Source organism: Podarcis melisellensis, assembly GCF_964234715.1.
Source record: "Podarcis melisellensis genome assembly, chromosome: 15".
NCBI lineage: Eukaryota > Metazoa > Chordata > Lepidosauria > Squamata > Lacertidae > Podarcis > Podarcis melisellensis.
The window spans coordinates 36,310,167-36,335,760 of NC_138532.1; the positions used below are offsets into that span (position 1 = coordinate 36,310,167).

General features: G+C 46.4%; 1 protein-coding gene and 1 long non-coding RNA gene across 10 annotated transcripts in view; one reads left to right on the plus strand and one right to left on the minus strand.

Moving 5' to 3' along the window:
- The first annotated feature begins 582 nt into the window (after window positions 1–582).
- On the plus strand, window positions 583–3,812 carry LOC309358067. The gene is made up of 2 exons (XR_014163326.1): window positions 583–797; window positions 1,872–3,812. It is a non-coding gene; the product is annotated as an uncharacterized lncRNA (long non-coding RNA).
- Window positions 3,813–4,648: 836 nt separating this feature from the next.
- SGSM2 (small G protein signaling modulator 2) overlaps window positions 4,649–25,594 on the minus strand; it is an 80,265-nt gene continuing 59,319 nt past the window's right edge. For 8 of the 9 annotated variants that reach the window (XM_081890224.1, XM_081890225.1, XM_081890223.1 and 5 more), the window contains 12 exons: window positions 23,952–24,102; window positions 23,162–23,226; window positions 20,970–21,115; window positions 18,374–18,502; window positions 14,132–14,308; window positions 12,899–13,303; window positions 11,433–11,557; window positions 11,001–11,083; window positions 9,631–9,740; window positions 7,688–7,784; window positions 7,214–7,381; window positions 4,649–4,882 (listed from right to left, as the gene is read on the minus strand). In XM_081890224.1, coding sequence (XP_081746350.1) covers window positions 4,794–4,882; window positions 7,214–7,381; window positions 7,688–7,784; window positions 9,631–9,740; window positions 11,001–11,083; window positions 11,433–11,557; window positions 12,899–13,303; window positions 14,132–14,308; window positions 18,374–18,502; window positions 20,970–21,115; window positions 23,162–23,226; window positions 23,952–24,102 — 1,745 coding nt within the window. In that variant the 3' untranslated portion in view covers window positions 4,649–4,793. The remainder of the gene's footprint in view (window positions 4,883–7,213; window positions 7,382–7,687; window positions 7,785–9,630; window positions 9,741–11,000; window positions 11,084–11,432; window positions 11,558–12,898; window positions 13,304–14,131; window positions 14,309–18,373; window positions 18,503–20,969; window positions 21,116–23,161; window positions 23,227–23,951; window positions 24,103–25,594) is intronic. The other variant, XM_081890228.1, reaches the window with a different exon arrangement.

Genomic DNA, 25,594 nt, shown 5'->3' on the forward strand with positions numbered 1-25,594 from the left:
TCACTTAAAGGTAAAAGGGACCCCTGACCATTAGGTCCAGTCATGGCTGACTCTGGGGTTGCAACGCTCATCTCGCTTTACTGGCCGAGGGAGCCGGCGTACAGCTTCTGGGTCACGTGGCCAGCATGACCAGAGCCAGAGCAGCACACAGAAACGCTGTTTACCTTCCCGTCAGAGTGGTACCTATTTATCTACTTGCACATTGATGTGCTTTTGAACTGCTAGGTTGGCAGGAGCAGGGACTGAGCAATGGGAGCTTACTCCGTCGCGGGGATTCGAACTGCCGACCTTCTGATCGGCAAGTCCTAGGCTCTGTGGTTTAACCCACAGTGCCACCTGCGTCCCTAGAAATCACTTAGGGCACTGGAATACCATGAGTGCTGGGTTTAAAACGAGATAAGATTAATTTGTGGCGGTTAGATCTAGTGGCCGAAAGCCATGAAAGCGAAGTGGGGGGGGGGCGCTCTGATTCAGGACAGAATGCCTTTGAATACCAGTTGCGGGGGGGGGGCAGGCAACAAGAGCCCCTTATATTCACCCCTGTGGGTACCTGTTCCGTTGCAGAGATCTGTCATAATGCGTTCAGAGTAGCTCAGTCGCTAGAGCCCGAGACTCTTGACTCTCAGAGTTGTGGGTTCAAGGCCGACGTTGGGCAAAAGATTCCTGCGTTGCAGAGGGTTGGACTAGATGGCCCTCGGGGTCCCTTCGAACTCTGCAATTCTATGTTCTCCTTCTCAGTGCCACTGATTACCACCCATTCAAGGATACAGTCCACTATAGAAAAGAACCTGAATATGGTAAGTCCAAAGTTGTGCTCTACCTATTCTGGGGAGCTGCAGCCAGGCATGTGACACACTCATGGGGTAGCTACAGGTCATATGTCACTGGCAGCTGATGGGGCCAAAGGCAAGGAGATCAACAGTAGGTGGCGTCAGAGCCAACCAACTCTACTTCTGCCCCCATCCTCCTCTCTGCTGAGTTCTCCAAGGGAGACCCAGAGACTTCAGAAGGAAACTGACTGGCAGTGCCAGCCCCTGGACAGGTTGTAAGTAAGGTAGTCAGGTGAGGACAAACCAATTGGTAAAGGTAAAGGGACCCCTGACCATTAGGTCCAGTCGTGGCCGACTCGGGTTGCGGTGCTCATCTCGCTTTATTGGCCAAGGGAGCCAGCGTACAGCTTCCGGGTCATGTGGCCAGGATGACTAAGCCGCTCCTGGCAAACCAGAGCAGCACACAGAAATGCCGTTTACCTTCCCGCCAGAGTGGTACCTGTTTATCTACTTGCACTTTGACGTGCTTTCAAACTGCTAGGTTGGCAGGTGCAGGGACTGAGCAACAGGAGCTCACCCTGTAGCAGGGATTTGAACCACCAACCTTCTGATCGGCAAGTGCTAGGCTCTGTGGTTTAACCCACAGTGCCACGCGCGTCCCTCCAATTTACCTGGGAATAAATATCTGCTTCACTGCTAGTTTGGGCTGCACTGAATGGAGATCCTTCTAACATTTTGCAGGATGCTAGTATGTGAATGAACCATGTTTGTTGGAGTGGGGGGAGGATGGGAACCGGGGCAGAGAAGAGGCGGGTGTATCCCGGCAGAGAGTGCATGTCTGGCCAGGACCCTGAAGCAGAGCCCAGTGCAAACCGTAAGATTTTGTTGCAGAGACGCCTGGCCTTTCCTATGCATCTATTGCAACGGGGATAGTCTGCCACCTAGTGTCAGCATCTGTGATTGCATGACTGCATTAAGGCTGCACAGAAATAGTGCTGCAATGAAATGTTGCAATCTATGAGGAGCGCTTCTGGCTAGGCTGCCAGCCATACTTGCCTCCTGACAGTCCATTCCACCCCTCTCCTTATTTTCCTTTTCCAGATGACTGCTGTGCATGTTTAGTCCTTGTTAAGCTGTTCAGAAAATTGGAGAGACTTTTTGTTGCTACTTGGGCGCATTTCAGTATTCCCTTAAACATGCTGGCCTCTCCTGCTTGTGGCTTTGCTTTAGGGATGTATGTGATGTCTATTTTGAACAGCAAGCTGCATCAGTTGAAGTCACCTGGCAAAGCTCTTTTTCCTCCTCCTGTACATCCAGCTCAAGGTTTTCTGGGAAGTGGTATGGGGGCTGTTCGGTCACTGCCAAGAACAGTATGCTGGCCTAGATAAGCCAGTTTGCTTTGGTTGGCTCAAGCAGGACTCTGGTATGCTGACCTCAGGGTTGGACTACTGCATTGCGCTCTGCATGGGGCTGCCTTTGAAAGCGCCCTTTGAGGAGCGCAGAACACGGCCATCCTGGCAGCTGTCACAATTAGAGTCAAGCAGATCACAGAACCACCAGTGCTGTCGAAACTGCGATTGACAATTCGAAAGGCTGCTTTTGAGCAATAGAGCTCAGGACCATGATATTTTCTGGAAGGCACCTCAAGAGATGAACATGCCCAGATGTTTAGACCTCCTTCTGAGGCCATTTTCTATGTCTCCCTCTGTGGGAGGCATGAAGGGTGGTGACACAGGAGACTTTTCAGGAGCCTTTTCAGTGGTGGCTCCCTGTCTCTGGAATGCTCGCCTCAGCGAGATGTTGTTTCTGGCTACTAGTGTGGGGGCCAAACCTTCCTGTGGCTGCTTATTATGGGGGTTGTTTTGTTACATTTTTATAGTACGACCCATTTATATTAATATATTTAAATGTGCTGGAGTCTCACTGGAGACTTTTGGTAACAAGCAACAAACAAGAAGAATAAGAAACTACAATAATTTAAATGGAGTCTCCATTGTCAGAGGTTATGACCCTTGTAACAAAAGGAGGCAGTTCCTTGTCCACTGTAGGAAGTCTGGCCTAGATGTAACTTTTGGTCTGAGGTGGCAGAGTTACACTTCCATTCTTACAGGGTCATTGTTGTCATTTTATGAGCGACAAAGAAAACTTTACTCATTAGAAAAAGCTTTGACAATATGTATTTTCTTTTAATCCATTGGTTGCACTTAAAAGATAAATAAACTCTTGAGCAATAAAGAAAATATTCTGCTCCTGACAAAAATAAGGCAGTACACAATATTCATAAAATACTATTATGCAGAAACATTATAATAAACAGGTACAACAAAGTTTGCACAGTTAAATTCGTTAATTTTTTGTGTGTTTTTGGTTGTGTTTCCTTTTTCTCTGTGTGTGTTTTTTTTACATAGTAAAGTGTCGTATATAATACATTCTCCAAAAATGTAGTGCACTGTGTTTTCATTTTTAAAACATGGATGAACCCATCAGGGTTTTAAAGGGCGTTTTGGGGATTTTAAAGACTTCTTCACCTTTCAACTGAATGAAAATGCACACAAAATCGGAAAAGCGGTTTCCTCGCCTGCAACACTGTCTGGCAGAACCATGCATGTTTCGAACACTTAACTTGGCACAAGGAAGAAAGAGAAAAAACAACAGGACTAAGGGACGAACCGTGTGAGCATGCCAGCATTAGCCAAAAAAAGAGAGTCAGTTTCCTGATTTAAGACTTTCCCCTCTATTGCATTCCAAGGGAAAAGGAAGAAAACAAACCCAACTAGCTGGAAGTCAGCAATGCTTTGGGGGCTAGCTGCCCCAACTCCCATGTCTGTTTCTCCAGCAGTTAAGAGTACTGGGTCAAATCCCGCAACGGTCTATATAACAGAAAAAGCTGAAGAACAACGAGGCAGCATAAAAACTGAAAGATCCTCAAACTGGCAACAGAGAAGGAAACCAGGGCAAGTATACAAATTATTTCATGCATTTGTAGAATTCAGCACCTCGTTGGGCTCCACAGTTTGGCTGGTTGGTTGGTTGTTCTCTTTTTGAAAAGAAAAAGAAAAATCAAGGTTCTTAGCCCTCATTGTTGTGCAGAAAAAAACCGGGACTACCTGCCTGCTGCCTTCCCTTTCCCACTATTTTTTGGTGAGCTTTCTCTGTCCGTGGCTGGTTATCATGGTTTCCCTGTTCAGGGCCAAACACTTCAGGATTAAATGCTTCATAGGGGTGACATAAGTAGAGGGAAGCCTGTTTTTTGGTGCTTAACTTCCACAGAGCTTCCGCTGTGCCGCAAACGCTGGGAGGAGATGGGGCTCTCTGGTTTGCAGACGAGCTTCAGAGAAATACAGGCTCATTTTCTGGCATAGAGTCCTTGGTCTATGTGCAACCTCAGAAGGATGCCCCACCTCGGTCTATGCCCAATCTCGTCACAGAATTTGGCGCAGCTTGACATAGATGCTGCTCGCTTAGAACAGGGAGGTGCTCTTGAAATACTGGCAAGAAGGTGGGGCGTCGGGAAGGATCTCCTGCAAGTGGGTAGGTGGGTTCGGAGACGGACAAGACCTTGCACACATTACAGTGGGGGGCACACACATCAGTCTCCCTTCTGCCCATGCTGGCCACCGTTTGACCATCCCTGTGCTGGGAAACTCAATTAACGCAACAAACCGGAGAAACGAAAGACACACAAATATTTTTTGGCCCTGAATTACAGAGTCTGCAGTGAAGACTCTCAGGTGTGTGCGTGCGCACAAACACACACACACACACCAACACACAACTTCAACTCCTGGTGGGAAGCCACCTTGTTTTTCCTGTGTGCTTTTTCTTCTCCTGGAAAGAACTCTCTCAGGTATTTACAAACATTATTACATGGAAGAAGATGCCAGTAAACCATTAATTGAAGTGACAAGTGCAGGCAAATTCTCGTTCCCCCTTCCTCCCCCTAAAAGGGTGCAGGGCAGGTTGCAGTTGCTTCTGCTGCCGTCGCCTCAGGCAAGCCCTCTCGTTCCTCCTCTGTATCTGCGCTCACTTGTTCTCAATCAGCGTTTGCACTTTGCAGACCAGATCTCTCGCGATCTTCAGGATCTCCTGCGCGTTGTGGTGCTCTGCCATTTCTGCACGAAACACATAACAACAGAAGTAAGAGGAGGGGGAGGACCAGTAGTGTGAGGAGCCAGAGGCAAAAGTGAGTGGAGGAAGCTGAGATTGCCTGGGAGTATACACTAGTGGCCAAAATTGTGGAAACCATTTGGGAAAAGTGCATTTCTGAGGTTTGTTGGCTCATAGCACCATTATTATTATTATTAGTAGTAGTAATACCATAAAATTATATATCAATGGAAAGATAATTTAATGAAGAATGTAATGCAACAAAGTTTGTTCACTTATCTGTATTCTATCAAAAGTTATAGCCATATAACCCGAAAAAGGAAGCACAACTAAGTGTTTGATATGCAGCTTTTTTTAAGTTGATATGCAGTTGTGCTTCCTTTTTCAAACCTCAGAAATACATTTTTTTCCAAAAGGTTTCCACAGTTTTGGCCACTAGTGTATATATCAGCTCCTTGTTTTTGTTGTTGTTGTTTAGTCATTTAGTCGGTTCCGACTCTTTGTGACTCCAGAGCACGCCAGGCTCTTCTGTCTTCCACTGCCTCCCGCAGTTTGGTCATGTTTGTAGCTTCCAGAACACTGTCCAACCATCTCTCCTCTGTCATCCCCTTCTCCTTGTGCCCTCAATTTTTATATCAATTCCTAACGAGCTCAATTGACCAGTTAGCTAAGCTTTCACTAGAGGAATATGCAGCAAAACCTTGTTTGGGATAAGGCTATTCCATCCCCATTACTCGCACACTTGCAACTTAGAGGACCAGAGCTGTCCGTGTAAGATAGATTAATTTCTTCTTGCCGCAGTCAAGTTGCGGTTACCCGGCCCACCTTGCCGAGTCACAATAGTCCATAGCACAGTTTTCTGGACTAAATTTGGCAAAGGAGTTCTGGATGCTTTAACTGAAGCACTATGTGCTCATGTAATGGCCATGTTAAAACTGCGGAGCACCCTTGGGTCGAGATGGCCTTCTAAGTGTTTCTTATCAGTTAAAAACGCTGAGCCAAAACAGCCGCTCTTCCAGCTCCTGTTCCCCAATTAAAGATATGGCTATTAAGCCCACACATAAGACAGATACACTCCTTGCCTGCATATACCGATTCACATTAACCGCTGAGCTATCTTCACCTGGAAACTACAAAGAAAAACCCAACAGCCCCATTTTCGGAAAAGTTCCATGTCAAGGAAAATGCTAGACTAGGACGCTGACTCTGCTGAGATGCAGAGGGTGCCTTTTTCTTGTTGCACAGCAACACTCTCATCACAGGAGCCCCTTCTGTACTCTGTTGCAGTTTATCCCAGAAACAAGTTCACAGCTTTCAGCTTGAGATGAGAATAACCAGAAAGGAAAGCATCGCTTTATTTCCAAGGTGAAGCCTCGTACCTGCCGTTGCTCGGGCATTTTAAGAAACAAAACAAACAACCAAAAAATGATTAGAAGAAGCGCAGTTCTGAAAGTGCAGCCTGCTCTCTTGATTCAAGGTGGCAACAGGTTGTATCCAAAAACAGAGAAATGTTTGCTCCTGGATCTCAGAAACCATCTGTGGCGTTTGCCTCCTAGGTGGGTCATAAGAAAGGGTTAAATGAGGGTGATGTGATTGGCCAGTGGGAATGCAAGGGAGGAGTAAAAGTCAGAGTGGGAGGTTTTGAAAAGTCAGCTGAGGTTTGGGAATTGGAGAAGGAAGAGGGAGGAATACGCAGTGGGTTGGTCGAGTTGTATTGTGAGAGAGTGAGAGGAATTGTTAGGTGGAGTCAGATAGATAGTTGGGGATAATCAGTTTGAAGTTGTTAGGAACTAAGATTAAGAAACTGCCAAGAAAAACTAACTGAAACCATAAGCTTGTTCCTGCATTTTAAAATAAACTTGATTATCTGTTGTCATGAGATACGGGGTGGTGGCAGCGGAAAAAGCAATCACAGTGGTGGCACAGGGTCAATAAACCGTCAAACGTCGGAGGGGGGGGCCCTGTGTGATCGCCACACCATCACACCAAATTTGGTGACAATCTTGAGTTGTTCTGAAAGGTTTGGTATGCCACCTTGATTCAAAATGGTGTGTGGTGGTACCTGAACGCAGACAAAAACCTGTTCCTCTGTCTCAGGAACTATCATGCCCAACCACAGAGAACAGGTGGAAAAATAGGCAGCTTTCCAAAATACAGATGACCGGGACTGAATTCTGATCTGCTCCTGTCCTCCCTCTGCCCAAATCCCTTGCTTCCTAAAGAAACAAATGAAAAGCTTTCCCTAAACGCCCGCAATCTTAAACTGAACAATATCAAAGTCCTTGATAAAGGAATAGAAAAAGAGAGTGAAATTGCATTGAGCTCGGCTCCCTTACCATTAAAAAACTTGATGATATCAGTAAAGTCCATGTTGTTATCGCGGATAATCTCTCGGTAGGCCTCTACCAGTGCTAAGGCAATGAAAAGGACAAAATGTTCTGAAGAGATGTGCTTTGCTGCCCAAATAACTTCCCACACTGTAAAAACATCCTCGTACAACAATTCTGAAGGGAAGGAACAAACATTGCAGAGAGCATCCTGTTACTCAAATGCATCATGGTTACAACAGTTTTCTTGACGACATTAATCCCCCCCCACTGCCCTCCCCCGGGGGGGGGGGATTAAGACTAATATAAATAATCTCTAATGGCATCTTAAGACTTGGAGGGGTCACCTGCCTGGGGTGCTGTTGCTGCATCCTGAAACGGCAGAATCTGCACTAAGCGCACATTGGGGTCAGACTAGATGACCCCCAAGATGCCACGCAACCCTTTTGGTCCCATGACCAACATATGGCTCAAGCATCTTACCTCTCTTAAAATCCAGCAGGAACCAGCGGTAGCAAAAGTAGAAGTGAGTGTAATCCCCATTCTGGTGCATCAGTTCGAAGAGTTCGGAATCCAGAATCTTTGGGAGGAAATGCGAAAACAACAACAACAACACAGAGACAAAATGAGTTCCAGTTTTAAATATTTGGCAACACAGATATCCGAGCTACAATACAGCTGTGCAATCAGGGGCTTGAAAACTCTCAGAATTTTGAACCGTGAAGATTTGGGAGCAGGCCACACCTACCATGGCCTGACCGTCAGGTGAGATTATTGGGCCTCCAACGCAGAGCGGGGAAGAGCTGGGGAGCTCAAGGCAGAAGGAGGTAGGACACTTGATTCCTAAGGTGCCACAAGACTTTTCTCGGTGAAGGGGCTGCAGCTCAGGGTCCACGTCAGAACCTGGCGACCTTGGGCAGATGATGGGTTCCCAGCTGGCCATCACATTGAAAAAGAATCCCAGCCAGGTGCTGTGACTGGCACTGGGGGCCATCTTAATTTCCCACAATGCCCTTCTTCACACGTTCTTCTCTCTCCCTCTCTCTCTGCCACTCTCCTTTACAATCTCCTCTCTTTCCACCCTTTGGCATCCATTATTCCCCTCACTCGAACCCCAGTCAACCATCGTTCATTATCTCTTCCACCCAAGCGCACGGGCTCCGGATTTAAGTCTGCAGACACCTCCCTGCCCTAACGTTCCCTTCTTCCAGACCTGCCGGCCTGATCTCATGCATGTGTCTACTCAGAAGTAACGTCCCAGGGAGGCGTTTGAGTTGCCTTCACAACCCTGCTGCAGAGCTTTCCCCCTTTTAGGGAGATGCACTGAGAAGTCAGAAGAATTGCACGGTTCCCATAGGAACTGGCCCCCTGCCCAGAGACAGCAGAGGTGGGGAGCTGCTCCAGCTCCTCCCTCCCCACCGTTCTCAGCTCTGGGCTGCTAGGTGTCCAGAGAGGAAACTGAGCAGAGGATGCCCATCTGCACAGATGCCTGACCACAGAGTGTGCCGGCAAAAGCATCTTTCCAAAGGATTCTAGGCCACTCTAGCTGCCACACTCTGTGGTTGAACCTCTGAGCGATGCCCTCCTCTGTGCAGGGATAATGGGAAGAAATGGGAGACGCTGCGCTTGTGAGCTGGGAATCAGATACAGTATGTCTGAGAGCCACGCAAAGCTTGCGTACCTCTGGGTTTTTACCCATGCGTTGATGGGGCCCAGAGGGAGTGCAAATGGGCGGCAATGATGCCAACAGCCCAAAATCTGCAGCCAGCGCCACTACAAGATCAACAGGAGAGCCATTGGACAAATGGGATGTCTGTCCCAGCGTTCTTCCAGGAGACTGAAGGAGGCATCAAGTCTTGTTTGGCCTTTAGGTGCCAGGCGAATTCTGTGCCATTGACTAAGTCTGCCAACCTGGTGCCCAACAAATGTTTGAGACTACAGCTCCCATCAGCCAGAGCTTGCTAGGGGTGAACACAGAAAGCTGTCTTATATCGGTGGCTGGATATTGATCCATGTAGGTCAGAACTGTTTACAATGATTGGTAGCAGGATTTCAGAGAAGGGTCTCCCGTTTCTACAGGAGATGCTGGGGATCATTCCCGAGGCCTTCTGCACATGCTCTATAGCCCCTGCAGTCAAAAACATCTGGAGAGCACCAGCTGCACTAAAGCTTTGGGGGGCGGGCTTTAATTGTGGGCAGCAAATCATTGGTTTTGTTTCCTGCTTGGCAGGGAGTTGGACTCGATGGCCCTTGTCGTCTCTTCCAACTCTATGATTCTATGCTGTTTGGGTGGATTGTATTTAATTTGGTTTCAGTCTTTAGTCTTGTGCCCATTTTAATGTTGCTAAACTGCCTTCAGCTTCAAATGGACGGAACAGGACAGCTAAATGTTGTTGTTTTTTTAACATAGGCATGCAAAGCCCCACCTGGATCAGGGACCTCATGTTTGCAAAATGTGTGTCCATGGCACCTCCGTTAGGGAAATTTTGACTCATTCTCTTCATGAGATGGGTGAAGCAACTGTAGGCCAACTCGTCTGAAATCAAACGCAGACAGATGTTAATTTAAAAAAAGAACAGTGAAGCAATGCTTTTTAAAAGGGCAAATCTGTTTTTAAATCAAGAAACAGTGCAATCCTATTATACATGTTTACTCAGATGTAAGCCCTGCTGTGTTCAATGGGGCTCACTCCCTAGCATTTAAGGTTGCAATCTAAGGCTGCAATCCTAACCCCACTTTAAACCCCATTTAATTCAATAGGACTTACTTCCAAGTAGACATGTTTAGGCTTGAACTGTGAACCAGTACATCCATCAGTTGTATTTATTTATTTTTTTAAAAAATATTTATTGATACTTGCCCATAGATATACAAAAATTCATACTCCATGCAAATTATCTATTATATAATACACAGAAAAGAAATGCCTGATCTAAAAAGGAATGGAGGCAGAAAGAAGAAGAAGAAAGAAATAAAGGAAGACAGGAAAAAAGGGAAAGGAGAGAGAAAAGAATAAAGATAAAAGACTTTCAGTTCTCTGTCCTGCAGCTAAATATAGTATTCACTCATTAACATCCAACCATTCTGCCTTCTGTATACCAATATTTCTTCAAACTTCAATTCCAGATATTACAAGTTCATTTTCTCTCTCACGCAAAAAAAGTCCATCAATCAGTTGTATTTAGAATAAAATTGTGTCAGGGCCAGGGGCCAAGTCCAGCCAACTGGTGTTTCCATAACTGGGCAACTGCAGGGCATGGGCCAAAATCAGCAGAGTAATGGAAGTTCATCTTCATGTAGAGTACAAAGGAGTAAAACACACAGGCAGAGTTCTTCAGTAAAAGTTTACTGAGGTTTTTAAAAGCATACAGAAACTTGCTAGAATCCCCAACAAGGCAAAAACCTCGCTTTTGCAGAACCAAAAACACATGGTATATACAAAAACCAAAATAGAGAGAGAGAAAGAAGACGACGAAGAATTCAGGCAGCGCTCAGTGGCAGGTTTATATCTCTGTCTCTAAGCACTGGCCTTGAGTTCTTAAAGGACTCTAAGCATAACAACAGCTGTGGATGTGCCTTGTCCAGAAAGCACGAGAATATTCTAGTAACTTCTAGTAAATCTAGGAAGATTCTGCATCCACCCCTGATAAATTGAATAATCAGAAAAGGTGGCTTTGGGATAGCTTACGTCATTGTAAGCTAAGGTAAACTATGGCTTAGCATGAACATGCAACTGTGGTATAAATGAATATATATATTTATATGGGGCTGCACAGATACCATGAAGACTTCTAACCTTTGTCGAGTATAACCATGAGTGGAGCCAGGAGGTCACACATTCCTTGGACGTACCCAACGTCTAAATGTTCCCAAACGTAACTGCAACAGAGGGAAGAGAAATGGAGTCATATGCTTGAAACGTCTCTTAAATGAACTGCTTCCGATTAAAGGGCAAATTTGCAAAATGCAGCTTGGAACTTTGGTCGAGCCAAAACAAACTAGGATCTGGAGGAAGGTTCTCAAGAAGCTCCTCTGAACTTGGAACGTCCTCCTGAAAATTTGAATTCTTATTCTCCTAACCAGGTTTTCGAACTATATTATCGTTATTCGCTTCTGTAGCTCTCCCAAGCTCCGCCCCTTGCTCCAACAGGCTCCGCCCTCAAACTGTCAGGCTCCACCCCTGCTGAATCCCAGACTCCGCACCTGGGAGCATCCTGGTTCCACTTACCTGCACATAATGTTCCGTAGTTTCTCCAGGTTCTCAGCAGTGAAATACCAATAATTCCGATCACACCTCTGTACATCTTTATCGATTCTGTGCAAGTTTAAGGCAACAGTGTCCAACATTTCTATCTAGAAGATACAAGTACACGTCACAGAGGTGTTGCTGAATAAAACACGACTTCTCTGTTGCAATCTGATATTTTGGAAACTTGAGTATGTTTTAAACACACACACACACACCACTACTAAATTTTATTTATTATAATCATCATTGATTTATTAATTGCCTTCTATGATGGGGGGAAGAGTGCAAAAAAGGCTTTTAACCACCACCACCCAAAAAAACCCCAAGAGGTTCAAATGCATTTTTCATTGCATTTCATTCTTTCTCTACAGCCAACATGAGGACTAGTATCTTAGAATTCCTTTGGGAATTCTGTGTGGGACCTACTCAGTTCTGCAATTCAGTGTGATTGATTCAGATCTGTCAAAACATAGCCTATGAAGGTACCCCCCCTGGACTAGGTCTAAGGTTCCCCAACTTTGAGCTAATGCAGGGGTTGTCAACCTGGTCCCTACCGCCCACTAGTGGGCGTTTCAGGATTCTAGGTGGGCGGCTGGGGGTTCCATGGCACAAGCTGAATCCTCCTTCCATCGAGCACTGGTGGGCAGTAAGGAAATTTCACCATCAAGAACGATGCATTACTGGGCAGTAGGTACAAAAAGGTTGACTACCCCTCATCTAATGCATCCCAGTCCTTCATTTACATCAGGAACACGGCTTATTTCATTCTGTGTTCAAGTGCAAGAGCAACCCTTGTGAGGAGACAGCAAATCAACTGGACCCTTTTCTCCCATAAAAAGACCCATTTGCTGAGCTCTTCAGCGGAGGCCCTGCTTCAGGCACCCTCGCTTATTGAGGCCACTGGGCGCAGTGCCTTCTCTGCAACAGCACCCCAGTTATGGGCACATACTCCTCCACCTGCAGAACTTACAGAGTCATTCCTCTAAGCAACACTATATTGCTTTAGATGCCTGCTGAGAATTCTTCCGTTGAGGCCTGTCTATCCAGACTCAAGATTGAGATGCTTATATTTCTTTAGAAAGTTTTGTTGATTTTTAACTTTGTTAAAATATGTTCAGCTTTGTTTAACTTTGCAATATGCCCTGCCAAAAAAGAGGGCATTGTTTTAAGTTCGGGGGGGGGGGAGAGAGGGCAGGAGATGGCAGGGCCCAATGAAACAGACCTAAAGGGTTCAGAGTTTTTGGATCACCAAAATGCAGTATTCAGGGCTGTCCAAGAGAGTAGGATGGAAGAGTGAAGCTGTGGCTCTCTCTAGATGCTGTTGGGACTCCAAACCCCATCAGCCTGAGCCAGCAAGGCCAATGGTCAGGGATGATGGGAGTTGTAGTCCGGCAACATTTGAAGGCCCACCAGTTGCCTATCTCTACAGGGTCCCTCTTACCTACCGTATAAGACGCAGAACACACAGATATGGCCTCCTCTGCAGGTTCCTTACAGTCCATCTGGGAACAGAGCTGTTCCTCAGTTACTAAGTCCTGAGGTTCCGAGCCCTTGGCTTGAGGATCCTGGTCAGAATCTTGCCTCTGTGGATCGGAGCCAGCTTCCTCCTCAGCCCCGTCCTCAAAGCAGACACTCTGCCCATCATCAATGCTGGACAGGATGCCCGACGTGACGGAGTAATTCCGGGAGGACGGGAGCCCGGAGTCGGGGGAGTCAAATTCTACCGACTGCTGCTGCTCCACGGCCACAATGACTGTTGGCGCATCGCTGCAGCCCCCGGTCAAAGATGGGTCTTCCTGAACCTTCAGGTCTCGCTCTACCGAGTCCATTTCATCGACGGATATAAACACCTGAAGGGCAAGATGTTTATCATGAAAGGGAGGAAGGATTAAACGAACACAGCAGGAAGGTGAAGGTCTGATGCACCACCTGATACAGTTGGAAGAACCGGACACGGAGGAAGGGGTGAATTTATTTCATGGGCAGAAAACACCCCATGTATGAGATAAGGCAAGAGGTCCAAGGTCAGCCAAGCCAGTCGCTATGGCAATGGCCCAGTACCATCTATATAAGTGATTAAGGCATGTCAGCTCATTTGTCAGTCCATGAGTCCCGCCCATGAGCCAGAGTCTGTGTTACGTTTTGGAACTGCTGGAGCAACAGAAACGCTTTCTACTTGTATATATCTGTATCTGTATCTGCAAAGGCTACAAGCTTTATGTATAAATCAACGTCCAGAACTGTATTGCTGAAGCCTTATCTTCCGCAGCAGTAAAATATTTTGGACCTTAAAACTGCCATGGTGTGGTGACTGGAACTTGGATGAAAAGCGGCACAGAAATATAATAAATCAAATCAAAATCAAATCAATCTGCTGGGGGAGAGGCTGCAAGCAGGCTGTGGCTGGGCCTAGACGGGGGTCCAGAGCCAGAGCCAATGATGGGCAGGGTACCCTGTTCCCTCTCCCTCTCTGTGCCACCTCTTTCTCCCCATTCTCATTCCTTTCTTTTGCACCTAGGGCAATGGCCAAATGAAATTAGGCCTCAGGCCAACTGGGGCTCTCAGGCCTCTAGTTGCTGACCCCTGGTCTAGATTTACGGACCTTCGGTCTGACCCAGCAAGGCTCTCTGCATTATGTCACAGCAAAGAGGTGTGTAGAACTAGGCACATTGCCTTACATCGTTGCTGATGGTGGAGTCCCTGTGGATCAACCGCTGGACGTGGCTGTCTATGCTGCTGCCAGAGGAGAATTTGGTGGCTGTTTGAGACTCCTTCTCCCGAAGCTTCACAATCACCTCGCAGGCTTTCCACTCGGCCATCACTTTCTGATACCTGAGCGCAATTTCCTCGTCAACCTTCAGAAAGGAAGGGGGGAAAGGCTGTCAGGAAGTCATCTCTGGAAAGGCCTTGGGAAACCTCTGCAGGTTTTCATTTAAATATATATATTCTTTATTTTTTTAAAAAATCAAAAGTACAAAATTACAAGTGCATAGAGTGAGATAAGACACACACAAAAAGAAGGAAACAAGAAATAGTATCCACGTAGAAAACAAGACAGAACAAATAAAAATATATATACTGTGTGCATTACAAAAAAAGGGGGGGTTCTGAAAGGTTTTCACAACAGGGAAAGCTGAGGCTCTTCAGACGATGCTGGACTACAACTCCCATCAGTCCCAGCCTGCCTGGCCAGTATTGAGGGATGATGGGAGTTGTAGTCCAGCAACCTCTGGAGAGCCACAGGTTCTCCACTCCTGCCCTAGACAACAACCTTAAGCCAAGTACCCTTTGTTAACACCATTGAAATTAACTCGCAAGCTTTCTCAGAGGGCTTTAAATGAAGGCTTAACTTCTCCTCAGGTGCCTTTCAAATCTTCTGAAGTCTTCACTCTAGTCCAGGATCCACTGTTTCCTCAGCTCCACTGCAATCCATCACCACTGCGGCCTCAGCTCTCCCAAAAGTGACTGGGGGAGTTTTGCATGCCTCTCCTGCAGCAATTCTTAGCTTTTTCTCCCAAGTCAGGGATGGGAAGCCTGTGGCCTTCCAGAGATTGCTGGACTATAACGGGGTGGCCCGTCCCATTTCGCCGCCTGAGGCAAAACAGGAACATGCTGCCTCCTGCTACCTCAGCCCTGAGTCGCACAGTGGCAGCTTCCAGCAGAATCTCATTGAACGCCACTGCCGGCACTTTTCCTCACTTCTGTGGTGGCAGTGGCAGGTCAGGCGCCGACCCACAGGATTTTGCTGCCTCATGGACCAATTGGCCACGCTGATGGGAGTTTTGAGCCTGAAACGCCCCTGAATTATAAACTCGTCTTGTCCATGTGCACCCGAGGTTCTGGTGGGAGAGAAGGGGGCCCAGGGTTGGGCAACATCGCCAAATGAAAGCTTTCAGAACCCTAAGAGTCGCTCTTTGACTCGCCACTAATCTTATCTTAGCTGCAAGAAAAAGAGGAGGGGGCTAGCAGGCTGGGAAAAAGAGGCAAATTGTCCTCCTCCTCCTCCAGACTTTATCTTCACACTTGTTTCTGGCCAAAAACCCCAAGGTCACGCTGACCTTGCAGCCTGCAGGTGTTCCCATTTCTCTCCTGGGACAGAAATGAGAAACTTCAGGACTCTGCAGATGATCGTTCATTTGTCATTAGCATCTTAACCTCCGCCAGTGAGCTCTGGGTAGATTCTTCCTGTTGCACATCTATTGTTGATTGTAACCATCATTTGTCACTCCCGCCTAGGGAATAATTACATTTTGGTTTGCCATAGGGAGATGCTGGAGGGTTGCATACACATTGCACTTTCACTTATATGTTGTTGTTATTGTTGTTGCTGCGAGCATTACCTGACATTTTCAGAAGGTACAATTAACATTATTTGGTTTTCAGGAGCAGTTCACATGCTTTTTATATTTTAAACAATTCATGTTTTAAATCGCAACCCTGGAGATAAATATAAGCACAAGCTGGGTCTGCACAGTGACACACACTTTTTGCTATTTTCATGGGTGCTGCTCAGAAGCAAATCCTCTACCTTATCTCTTGTGGGGGGGAGGTAACCAGCAAGACATCACCAAACCCACCCTAGTAGTCTGGTGTACCCTCAGGAAAAACAATTTCTACGTCACCTCCGGGGGGGGGGGGTAAAGGTTTTGATGCCAAAAAATAACACAATTCTCCTGTTGTTTATGTGGTTTTCTAATCAAACACAGATTTACCAAGCTAAATGTTATCCCATCACAAAAATAATGCCAGGTTTGAATTCCCCACACCCAAAAACCTAATTTTAAGACTCCTCACTGAAGCGGGTGGCACTGTGGGTTTAACCAGAGCCTAGGACTTGCCGATCAGAAGGTCGGCGGTTCAAATCCCCACAACGGGGTGAGCTCCTGTTGCTCAGTCCCTGCTCCTGCCAACCTAGCAGTTCAAAAGCACGTCAAAGAGCAAGTAGATAAATAGGTACCACTCCAGCGGGAAGGTAAACAGTGTTTCCGTGCACTGCTCTGGTTCGCCAGAAGCGGCTTAGTCATGCTGGCCACATGACCCGGAAGCTGTACGCCGGCTCCCTCGGCCAATAAAGCGAGATGAGTGCTGCAACCCCAGAGTCGGTCATGACTGGACCTAATTGTCAGGGGTCCCTTTACCTTTACCTATAGGTTTCGCTCCCTAAAACGACATACCCTAATACACAATGAGGCGGCTTTGTTAGGCCTGGTCTCTTCAGGGTACAGTCTTGTTCCTGGACTGTAACCCTTCAGACTGGAAGCAGAAGGTTTCTCAGCCCAACTTAGAGGTGTTGTGAGCTGAATCTTGGGCGTTCTCTGTGTAGGGCTCTGAGACTGAGCCAGCAAGAAGCCACAATGAACTCCACACCTGGCTAGCATGTGATGCGCCAAGGAAGGCAGGGGCAGGACAAATTAGGAGGAAGGAGACTTGCCAAAAACCGTACAGCCAGGTTACCTGCCTGATGTCAATAGGCAGGGAGTTCCAAAGTGTAGGTGCTGCTTCTCTGAAAGATTGGGGGATAAAAAAAAATGAAAGAAGGGTGGGGCTGAAGGGCTACAGCCTTTGGGGTTGGGCTAGATGACCCTTGGGGTCCCTTCAAACTGTATGATTCTAACCCCTTTGTATCTCAGTAGTTCCCATCCCTTGGGGGGTATTACCCAAGGGGTTGCCTAAGTGGTAAGGGGGCAGTGGGCGTAAATGACTCTCAGGCTTTGAAAAGCTGTTATTGCTGGATCGAGGTCATCCATCTTGTTGAATTAATTAATTTAAATAGGTTTCAAATGGATTTTGAATAAATGTGCAGCTAATTGTCAGCGTTTTGTATTTTATTGCATCGTTATCTTCCTTAGTGGGTTGTGCAGAATGGAATTCTGAATAATGCTTTTAATAGGATTGTTGTTGTTGTTTAGTCGTTTAGTCGTGTCCGACTCTTCATGACCCCATGGACCAGAGCACGTCAGGCACTCCTGTCTTCCACTGCCTCCCGCAGTTTGGTCAGACTCATGCTGGTAGCTTCGAGAACACTGTCCAACCATCTCATCCTCTATCGTCCCCTTCTCCTTGTGCCCTCAATCTTTCCCAACATCAGGGTCTTTTCCAGGGAGTCTTCTCTTCTCATGAGGTGGCCAAAGTATTGGAGCCTCAGCTTCAGGATCTGTCCTTCCAGTGAGCACTCAGGGCTGATTTCCTTAAGAATGGAGAGGTTTGATCTTCTTACAGTCCATGGGACTATCAAGAGTCTCCTCCAGCACCATAATTCAAAAGCCTCAATTCTTTGGCGATCAGCCTTCTTTATGGTCCAACTCTCACTTCCATACATCACTACTGGGAAAACCACAGCTTTAACTATACGGACCTTTGTTGGCAAGGTGATGTCTCTGCTTTTTAAGATTCTGTCTAGGTTTGTCATTGCTTTTCTCCCAAGAAGCAGGTGTCTTTTAATTTCCTGACTGTGTCACCATCTGAAGTGATCATGGAACCCAAGAAAGTAAAATCTCTCACTACCTCCATTTCTTTGCCTTCTATTTGCCAGGAGGTGATGGGACCAGTGGCCATGATCTTAGTTTTAAATAGGATAGGGATGTGTTTATAGAACCAAGGGAATGGGGCACCAATATAGTTTGAGAACCACAGTGCCTTATCTGGTGAACCTGCACCATGCATCTAGGACCAAGCCTCCCTAGAGAAACCGAGATTGGCCTTTGTCTGTTGGTGCACACAGCACAGGATTGCTGCCAAAAGTTCTTCTGCAACCCTTTGTAATTCAAAATGCCCAGGGTGGAACTGAGAGTGCAATGGAGACACTTTGCCGTTGAACCTCCCTGTCTTCACAGCATCTTCAAGCAACATTCCTTCCCCCACACCCACAAAAAAAGACCAGGTCGGTTACCAAGCATCTAAATATAACCTGAAGTACTCACCCGACCCATCTCCTTCTTGGTCATGCCAAACTTGTAGTGTCCCAGCAAGAACGGCCACACCTCCTTCCGAATGTCATGCTGCACCCCACCATAGTAAACTTGCCGGAGGAGCTCCAACTCCTTGTAATTCTGAGCCAAAGAAAGGAGGGAGAGAGATTTATTATTATTATTATTATTATTATTATTATTATTATTATTATTATTATTATTATCATTATGAAGACTATTACAATGAGTTAAAGTAGAAAAAGAATACATAAAACATTTTAAAACAACATGACAGTAAAATATAATTAAAATTGCTATATAACATATATGCAAATGGATGAACTTACCGTTTCCCTCAAATATACATTGATTCCTGGGTCACAATGGTTTCAATAAATACCGTACGTTCCAAATATCATTACATTTTCCCACACATAATCTTTTGTCTGCAAGTGATCTGTTAATGGGCTGCAAAAGTTGTCACATCTTCCATCCATTGACTGAAAGAGGCCATATTTTCCTCTTCCCAATGTATCAGTATCAATCTTTTTGCAGATGTAAGGGCACAGAGAATCCATTTAACTTGCCCGATTGCCAAGCCCCATATATTAGGTATATAATTTAAGCTAATGCTATGTTCTGGAAATTTTAAACTCTTTCCTCATTATCATAACAAAATAAGAAAAAAAAATCCTTCCAATAGCACCTTAGACATCTTTGTTTCGACTACAGCAGACCAACACAGCTACCTACCTGTAACTCATTATCATACTTATACAACCAAATATTTTCTTCCAGAAATTTGCCAGCATCTAACACTGTATAAACAAGTGTTTCAAAGAAGCATGGCTGCAGAAAAAAACAATGCCAAACTGAATGTTGAAATCCCGCACAGAGCAGGAACGAACTCCCTGCGTCATCAGCAGATGTGTGTGCTGAATTCGACTTTAGAATCGTAGAACTGTGGAGCTGGGACACTCAGAGTCATCTAGTCCAACCCCCTGCATCGCAGGGATCACAACCACCTCTCCACCTGCCGCACACCTGGCTTGATCTGTGAGGCAGGTAGGCATGGTTTAGAGATGGGAAGGCCTAAGAAAAAATGTGGGAAATTTGGGGGGGGGGTCCTAATTTGAGCAGTGGGCCCAGAAACGCCCCCCCCCAGAAGGGTGTGTGTGGCTAGTATTAATAATATTAATTTATTACAGTCGTACCTTGGGTTACAGACACTTCAGGTTACAGAGTCCACTAACCCAGAAATAGTACCTCGGGTTAAGAACTTTGCTTCAGGGCGAGAACAGAAAATGTGTGGTGGTGGCAGCAGGAGGCCTCATTAGCTAAAGTGGTACCTCAGGTTAAGAAAGAACAGTTTTAGGTTAAGAACAGATCTCCAGAACGAATTAAGTTCTTAACCCGAGGTACCACTGTATTTATACCTCGCCCATCTGGCTGGGTTTCCCCAGTCACTCTGGGCAGCTCTGAACAGAATGGTGAGGCCTAGGGTATCAAGTTTCATCCTTACTCTAAAGCAATGTTTCCCAAACCTGGGTCTCCAGCTGAACTACAATTCCCATCATTCCTGACTGGCTAACTAAGGATGATGGGAGTTGTAGTCCAACAAGAGCTGGACTCCCAACTTTGGGAAACACTGCTCTAGAGGATTTCTGGAGGACCTGCGGGGTCAATGACTAAAAGGCTCTTCGGTGGAGGCTCTCTTCCACTCCTGGCTGTCTGGGGCTATCATTTTCCTGCCTTCCTTGGGAGCATCATGAGGCATCTGATAGAAAACAATATACAAGAGAAGATGGGTCTTAATCTGATTCAGCAACATAATAAAAAAAGGGGGGCGAACCCATCAACACTTAACCTGATTGCATCTCATAATGGTTTCTTAATGGCCTGTTATCATCAAGTGCATCTTCAATGGGCTCAGGGCTATTTAAGCAAATTGATTTCAGAGAATCTGCCGGAGGACTAGGAGCCTTACGGGTTCGAGCACCAACTCCGTACATCACGGCGGCGTTCATGGAAGGCCTGTTAGCATTTCGACTCAGGACGCCCTGGGCCAGAATCTTCCTGCTAAGACCAGGAGAATCCTGCCAGATCAGACACAACAAAATCCGCCCACTGCCATTTCCTTTGGTGGCCAGCCAGAGCCCGAGAGCAGGGCACAGAATCAACAGACCTTTCATGCCATTGACATCTTCTCCCCCGGCAACTGATGCTCAGAGTTACACTGCCATGGCTCATGGAAGTTCGATTTCTGCTGTCAAGCTGGGACTCATCATCAGAGCCCTCCTCCCACTCTGTGGATTTATCTACTTCCCTTTTAAGGAAGTTTGAAGTTTTCTGGGTGGTTGTTGTTTACAATTGAGTGTGTATGAATTTTACAAAATAGATCAATAAGCTGGTGGTCGTTGGCCACTTCCAAACTGTCTGCAAGAGAAAGTGGTCCTCAGAGTTAAAGTCTCCCCACACCTGATTTTATAGATAGATGGACAGAATGGAAAGAGGGAAAAGCTATTTGTGCGCATGCTTGAGATTCTTATTATATCAAGCAACAGAGCATTTCTATAAAAATCGATCAGTACAGAGGGCGGCCTCCTACCTTCTTGTCCTTCTGATATTTGCTCCAGACCTCTTTCGTCAGGCCCCCCGTGGCACTCGTGGGTTTGTCCGGAGGGATGATGGTGTGGCTTACCAGGGCAGACAGGTGTGTCCGGACGGTGGACAGGTGGCGGCAGTAGGCGAGCCCTGAGTTCGAGGGGGAGGAAAAAGAAAAGGATGGTTAGTGGAGAACTGAACGACCTGCCACTTTATGAGTGCTTCACACGCCTTTAGAAAGTTCTTTAAAAGGGCAGGATCTGGTGTATGGGGGTGGTGGTGAGGGTTTTGAACCCTTTTCCCCAGTGCAGGTTAAGGACTGTAGGGCGCCATATGGGGGTTAACCCTTCTGACCTGCAAGTATGGACCGCAGCGCATGGAGAGGGGGAGAATTGTAACCCTTTCCCCATTCAGGTAAGGACCACAGTGTGCTGTAAGGGGAGGGTTGCAACTCTTTCCCCATGCACGTTAAAGGACACAGGAGGGCACAGAAAAGGGGGAGGGTTTGGATCCTTTCCCCAAATGCCGGTTAAGGACCACAGTCAACCAGGGTGAGGGTTGTAACTCCTTCCACACCCAGGATATGAACCACAGTACATGGGGCAGGAGAAGGGCTTTTAATTCCTCCCCCTTTAATAATAATTTTATTAGTTTTCAATTACAGTCCAATAATAACCTCATTTTAACAATACCAATTTATAATACAATTATTAATATCAATCGTTCAAATACCGAATTATATAATTTAGATAAAGTGCCCCCCCCCCCCCCCGCAAATGCTGGATTAGATGGTTTGATGATTTTCTTTATTGGGGCTACCTTTGAAGGTGACCCGGAAACTACAACTAATCTAGAATGTGGCAGCTACACTGGTGACTGGGAGCGGCCGCCGAGACCATATAACACCGGTCTTGAAAGACCTACATTGGCTCCCAATACATTTCCGAGCACAATTCAAAGTGTTGGTGCTGACCTTTAAAGCCCTAAACAGCCTCGGTCCAGTATATCTGAAGGAGCGTCTCCTCCCCCATCGTTCTGCCCGGACACTGAGGTCCAGCTCCGAGGGCCTTCTGGCGGTTCCCTCACTGCGAGAGGCCAAGTTACAGGGAACCAGGCAGAGGGCCTTCTTGGTAGTGGCCCCCGCCCTGTGGAACACCCTCCCATCAGATGTCAAAGCGATAAACATCTACCTGACATTCAGAAGACATCTGAAGGCAGCCCTGCTCAGGGAAGTTTTTAATATGTGACATTTTAGTGTATCTTTCATCTTTGTTGGAAGCCACCCAGAGTGGCTGGGGAGACCCAGCCACATGGGCGGGGTACAAATAATAAATTATTATTATTATTATTTCTGCATTCCAAAATCTTAATAATTTCAATTACATTCCGGTCATCATCATAATCCCTCATACAACACCTGCAGTATTAATAAACTTCTATTCGTGTGGACACATTAAATGATTTCTACAACTACAAGTGAGGAACTCAAAACTAAATCCTTGTTCTTCCAGTGTATGGCAATTATTCTGTCCGTGGTGTTTCTTCCCGGCCCTGTAACATGTTATGTCTTTCTTTCCCCTTGACTGTTGCTGTTATCCGTCATGCCTTGGGCAGAGCTGATATCCCATTGTTGTTGATTTAAGAGGGGAAGGGCTTTTAAGACCCTTCTCTATGCATTGCAGTACCACTGAATAAAAAGGCAAAGGTAAAAGTAAAGGACCCCTGGATGGTTAAGTCCAGTCAAAGGCAACTATGGGGTGCGGCGCTCATCTTGCTTTCAGGCTGAGGGAGCTGGCGTTTGTCCACAGAAGCTGAGACAGAGCAATGGGAGCTCACTCCATCATGTCAATTCAAACTGTCAGCCTTCTGAATGACAAGACCAAGAGGCTCAGTGGTTTAGACCACAGCACTATCTGCTCCCCTAAATATCACCCTTGAATATCACCCCACGTCCCAGCATGTTATTCGCTCCAGGAGAGAACTTTCCATTGGTACCTGTTCCCCTCACAGAGCTACAATTCCCAGAGCGGTTTAACCATTAATCCCTGGGGTCCTCTAGGAATTGTAGCTCTGAGAGAGAAAGAGGAGTCTCTTTCAAACATCGGAAGACTTATTTCCAAGCAAAACACGATACATCTCAATTGGGACAGCGGACTTACAACGCCCCCCCCCCCAAACTTGCAAACATTTACTTACATCCATAGAAGGCTCTGGAAATAATCTGTTTCTTCATGCTTTGGCATAACATTTTTAGAGGGGTCCTGTTGAAAAAAATATCCAAAGGCTTTAAACTGACAAATGCACATGTTAAAATTTATTTTTAGAAGAAACTTCTCAATAGCCTGGCATAAGCTTTCATAGATTACAGTCTGCTTCATCAGATGTATGGTGCAGCTCCTGAGTTTATCATTGGAGGTGTGTGTGTTGTAAACAGTGAGGTTGAAAAGAAAGCACAGAGACAGTGCTGATTACACTAATTTTGTTTTTCTGTGTTCTCAACAGTTTTGTGAATGAACCCTCGTCAATCACGCGATTGCCGCCAAACCGTGCACGCTAGCAATGAGGGATGAAGTACCGTATTTTTTGCTCTATAAGACTCACGTTTTCCCTCCTAAAAAGTAAGGGGAAATGTGTGTGCGTCTTATGGAGCGAATGCAGGCTGCGCAGCTATCCCAGAAACCAGAACAGCAAGAGGGATTGCTGCTTTCACTGTGCAGCGATCCCTCTTGCTATTCTGGCTCCTGAGATTCAGAATTCCCCCCCCCCCTTGTTTTCCTCCTCCAAAAACTAGGTGCGTCTTATGGTCTGGTACGTCTTATAGAGCAAAAAGTACGGTAGATTCAGTACGCGCTTAAAGCACAGATCTGTAAAATCTGCACTTCCCACAGCCGTATGCAAACTGAAATGCACTTATTCTTTGATATTTGCACTAACACAGAGAGCCCCCCCCAAAAAACAAGGTCAACAGATGGGCAGTTCATTTCACCTGTCATGGATGCAGGTGCAGCAGCTGGGAACGTCGTAAGGGGAGCTGCCGGTGGAGCACGAGAGGCAGGAGGACCCCTGGCTGCACGGGTCCAGTTGCCACGACAACAAGCTGGCCCCAAACCCCTGCATCTCTGACGTGTCGCCGATATCTAGGCAAAAGAGAGAAATGGAGGGGAGGTGGGGGAGAGGGAGAAATATTTAGCGCTATATCCTATATCAGTCCTTTGGGCTGAGATTTGGAGGGGAGGGAAGAGGAGAAATATGCTGCAAAGATTTGCAGTGTGCTTCCCCTCTGATACACCCCCGACCAACACCAACAAGTTGCAGCACTTTAATTTCTCCCTGCTTCTGTTTTGCTCCATTTGGGGCAAATATAGCTAGAAAAAGAAAAAGTAAACATTGCGACCCTGATTCCGTAAGCCACAGAGAGTCAGCATGGTGCCTTCCAGGTGTGTTGGACTACAACTCCCATCATCCGCGGTCGGATGGCTCGTAGTCGGGGATAATGGGAGTTGTAGTCTGTGGCATCTGGAGGGCACCAGGCTGGGGAACCGCTCCCTCTTTTTAAACCAGATGATGCCTTTCATAAACAACTGGCTGTCAGCTCATCCATGATGTCCATTAAGGCAAATGGCTTGGGCCCAAACCAGGCAGCTGTACCGAAAACATGCAAGCAAGATGCGGGTTGGCGAGGTTATCTCCCCACGGCTGCGCTTTCAGATTTTGGCAGGAAAGGGTTAGAAAATAAGAACGGAGGAGGAACTCCAAAACATGCAACTTGGCTAGCCGACACAGCGTGTATTCACGTTTCCAAAAAGTGGCCTGTTTCAGGGTGGGGTTAGAGCAGTTAATGGATTCAGCTATTATTGCAACAGAAAGTGTTAACAGAAAGGTATATGGGTTGGATCGGAGAATGCGGTTAGTATTATAAAAAAAGAAGAAGAGAGAGAGAGAGAGAGGTGTCGTGTTCATGCTATAGAAGCCAAACTCCATTAAAACAGAAGCGAGCAGGGAGGATAAAAAATGCTCTTCACCTTAATTCTTCAGGAAGGAGCTGAACAAGCCAGTATTTATGGCAACTTCCCCCACCCCAAATCCGTTTGGCCAACCAATCTTAAAGGGGTGGGGAGTGTGGTTTGGGTTTTTCCTCCCCTTCTCCCCCCCACCCCTCCACAAGACAAGAAAAAGACAGCTTTGGAAGGTCTTTATTGATTAAAAGAAACCATATCCTTTTAAGGTGAACCCCACAGAACCTAAGAATTCAGATGAAAGGTACCAGAACTGGTGAAGAATTAGAGTGAACAGCATCTTCAGAAACGAGAGCTCATTTTTGTTTGTTTTTGCTTTTTGTTTTTCTTTTAAATCGGGTTTCCGCAAATCTTCCTGATCAATGGCCAGATTTTCAGCCGCATGCAAGAAATGTCAAAAGGGGGTGGCAAGGAACTCAAAAGCAAAATGGAGAGCGAGGTGGGTGCAAGAGTGCTGTCATTATGCTGTCCAGAGGAATGGTCAAGGCGCCAGGGGTGGGCTGGGTAAGGAGAGAATCTGGACTTCAAGGTCTTATGGCATCTGCTTAAGTAGCGTGCATTGCTTGGCAGAACAACCTGTCGGTTTTCTCATCTTTGGTCCCAGTATTGCCTC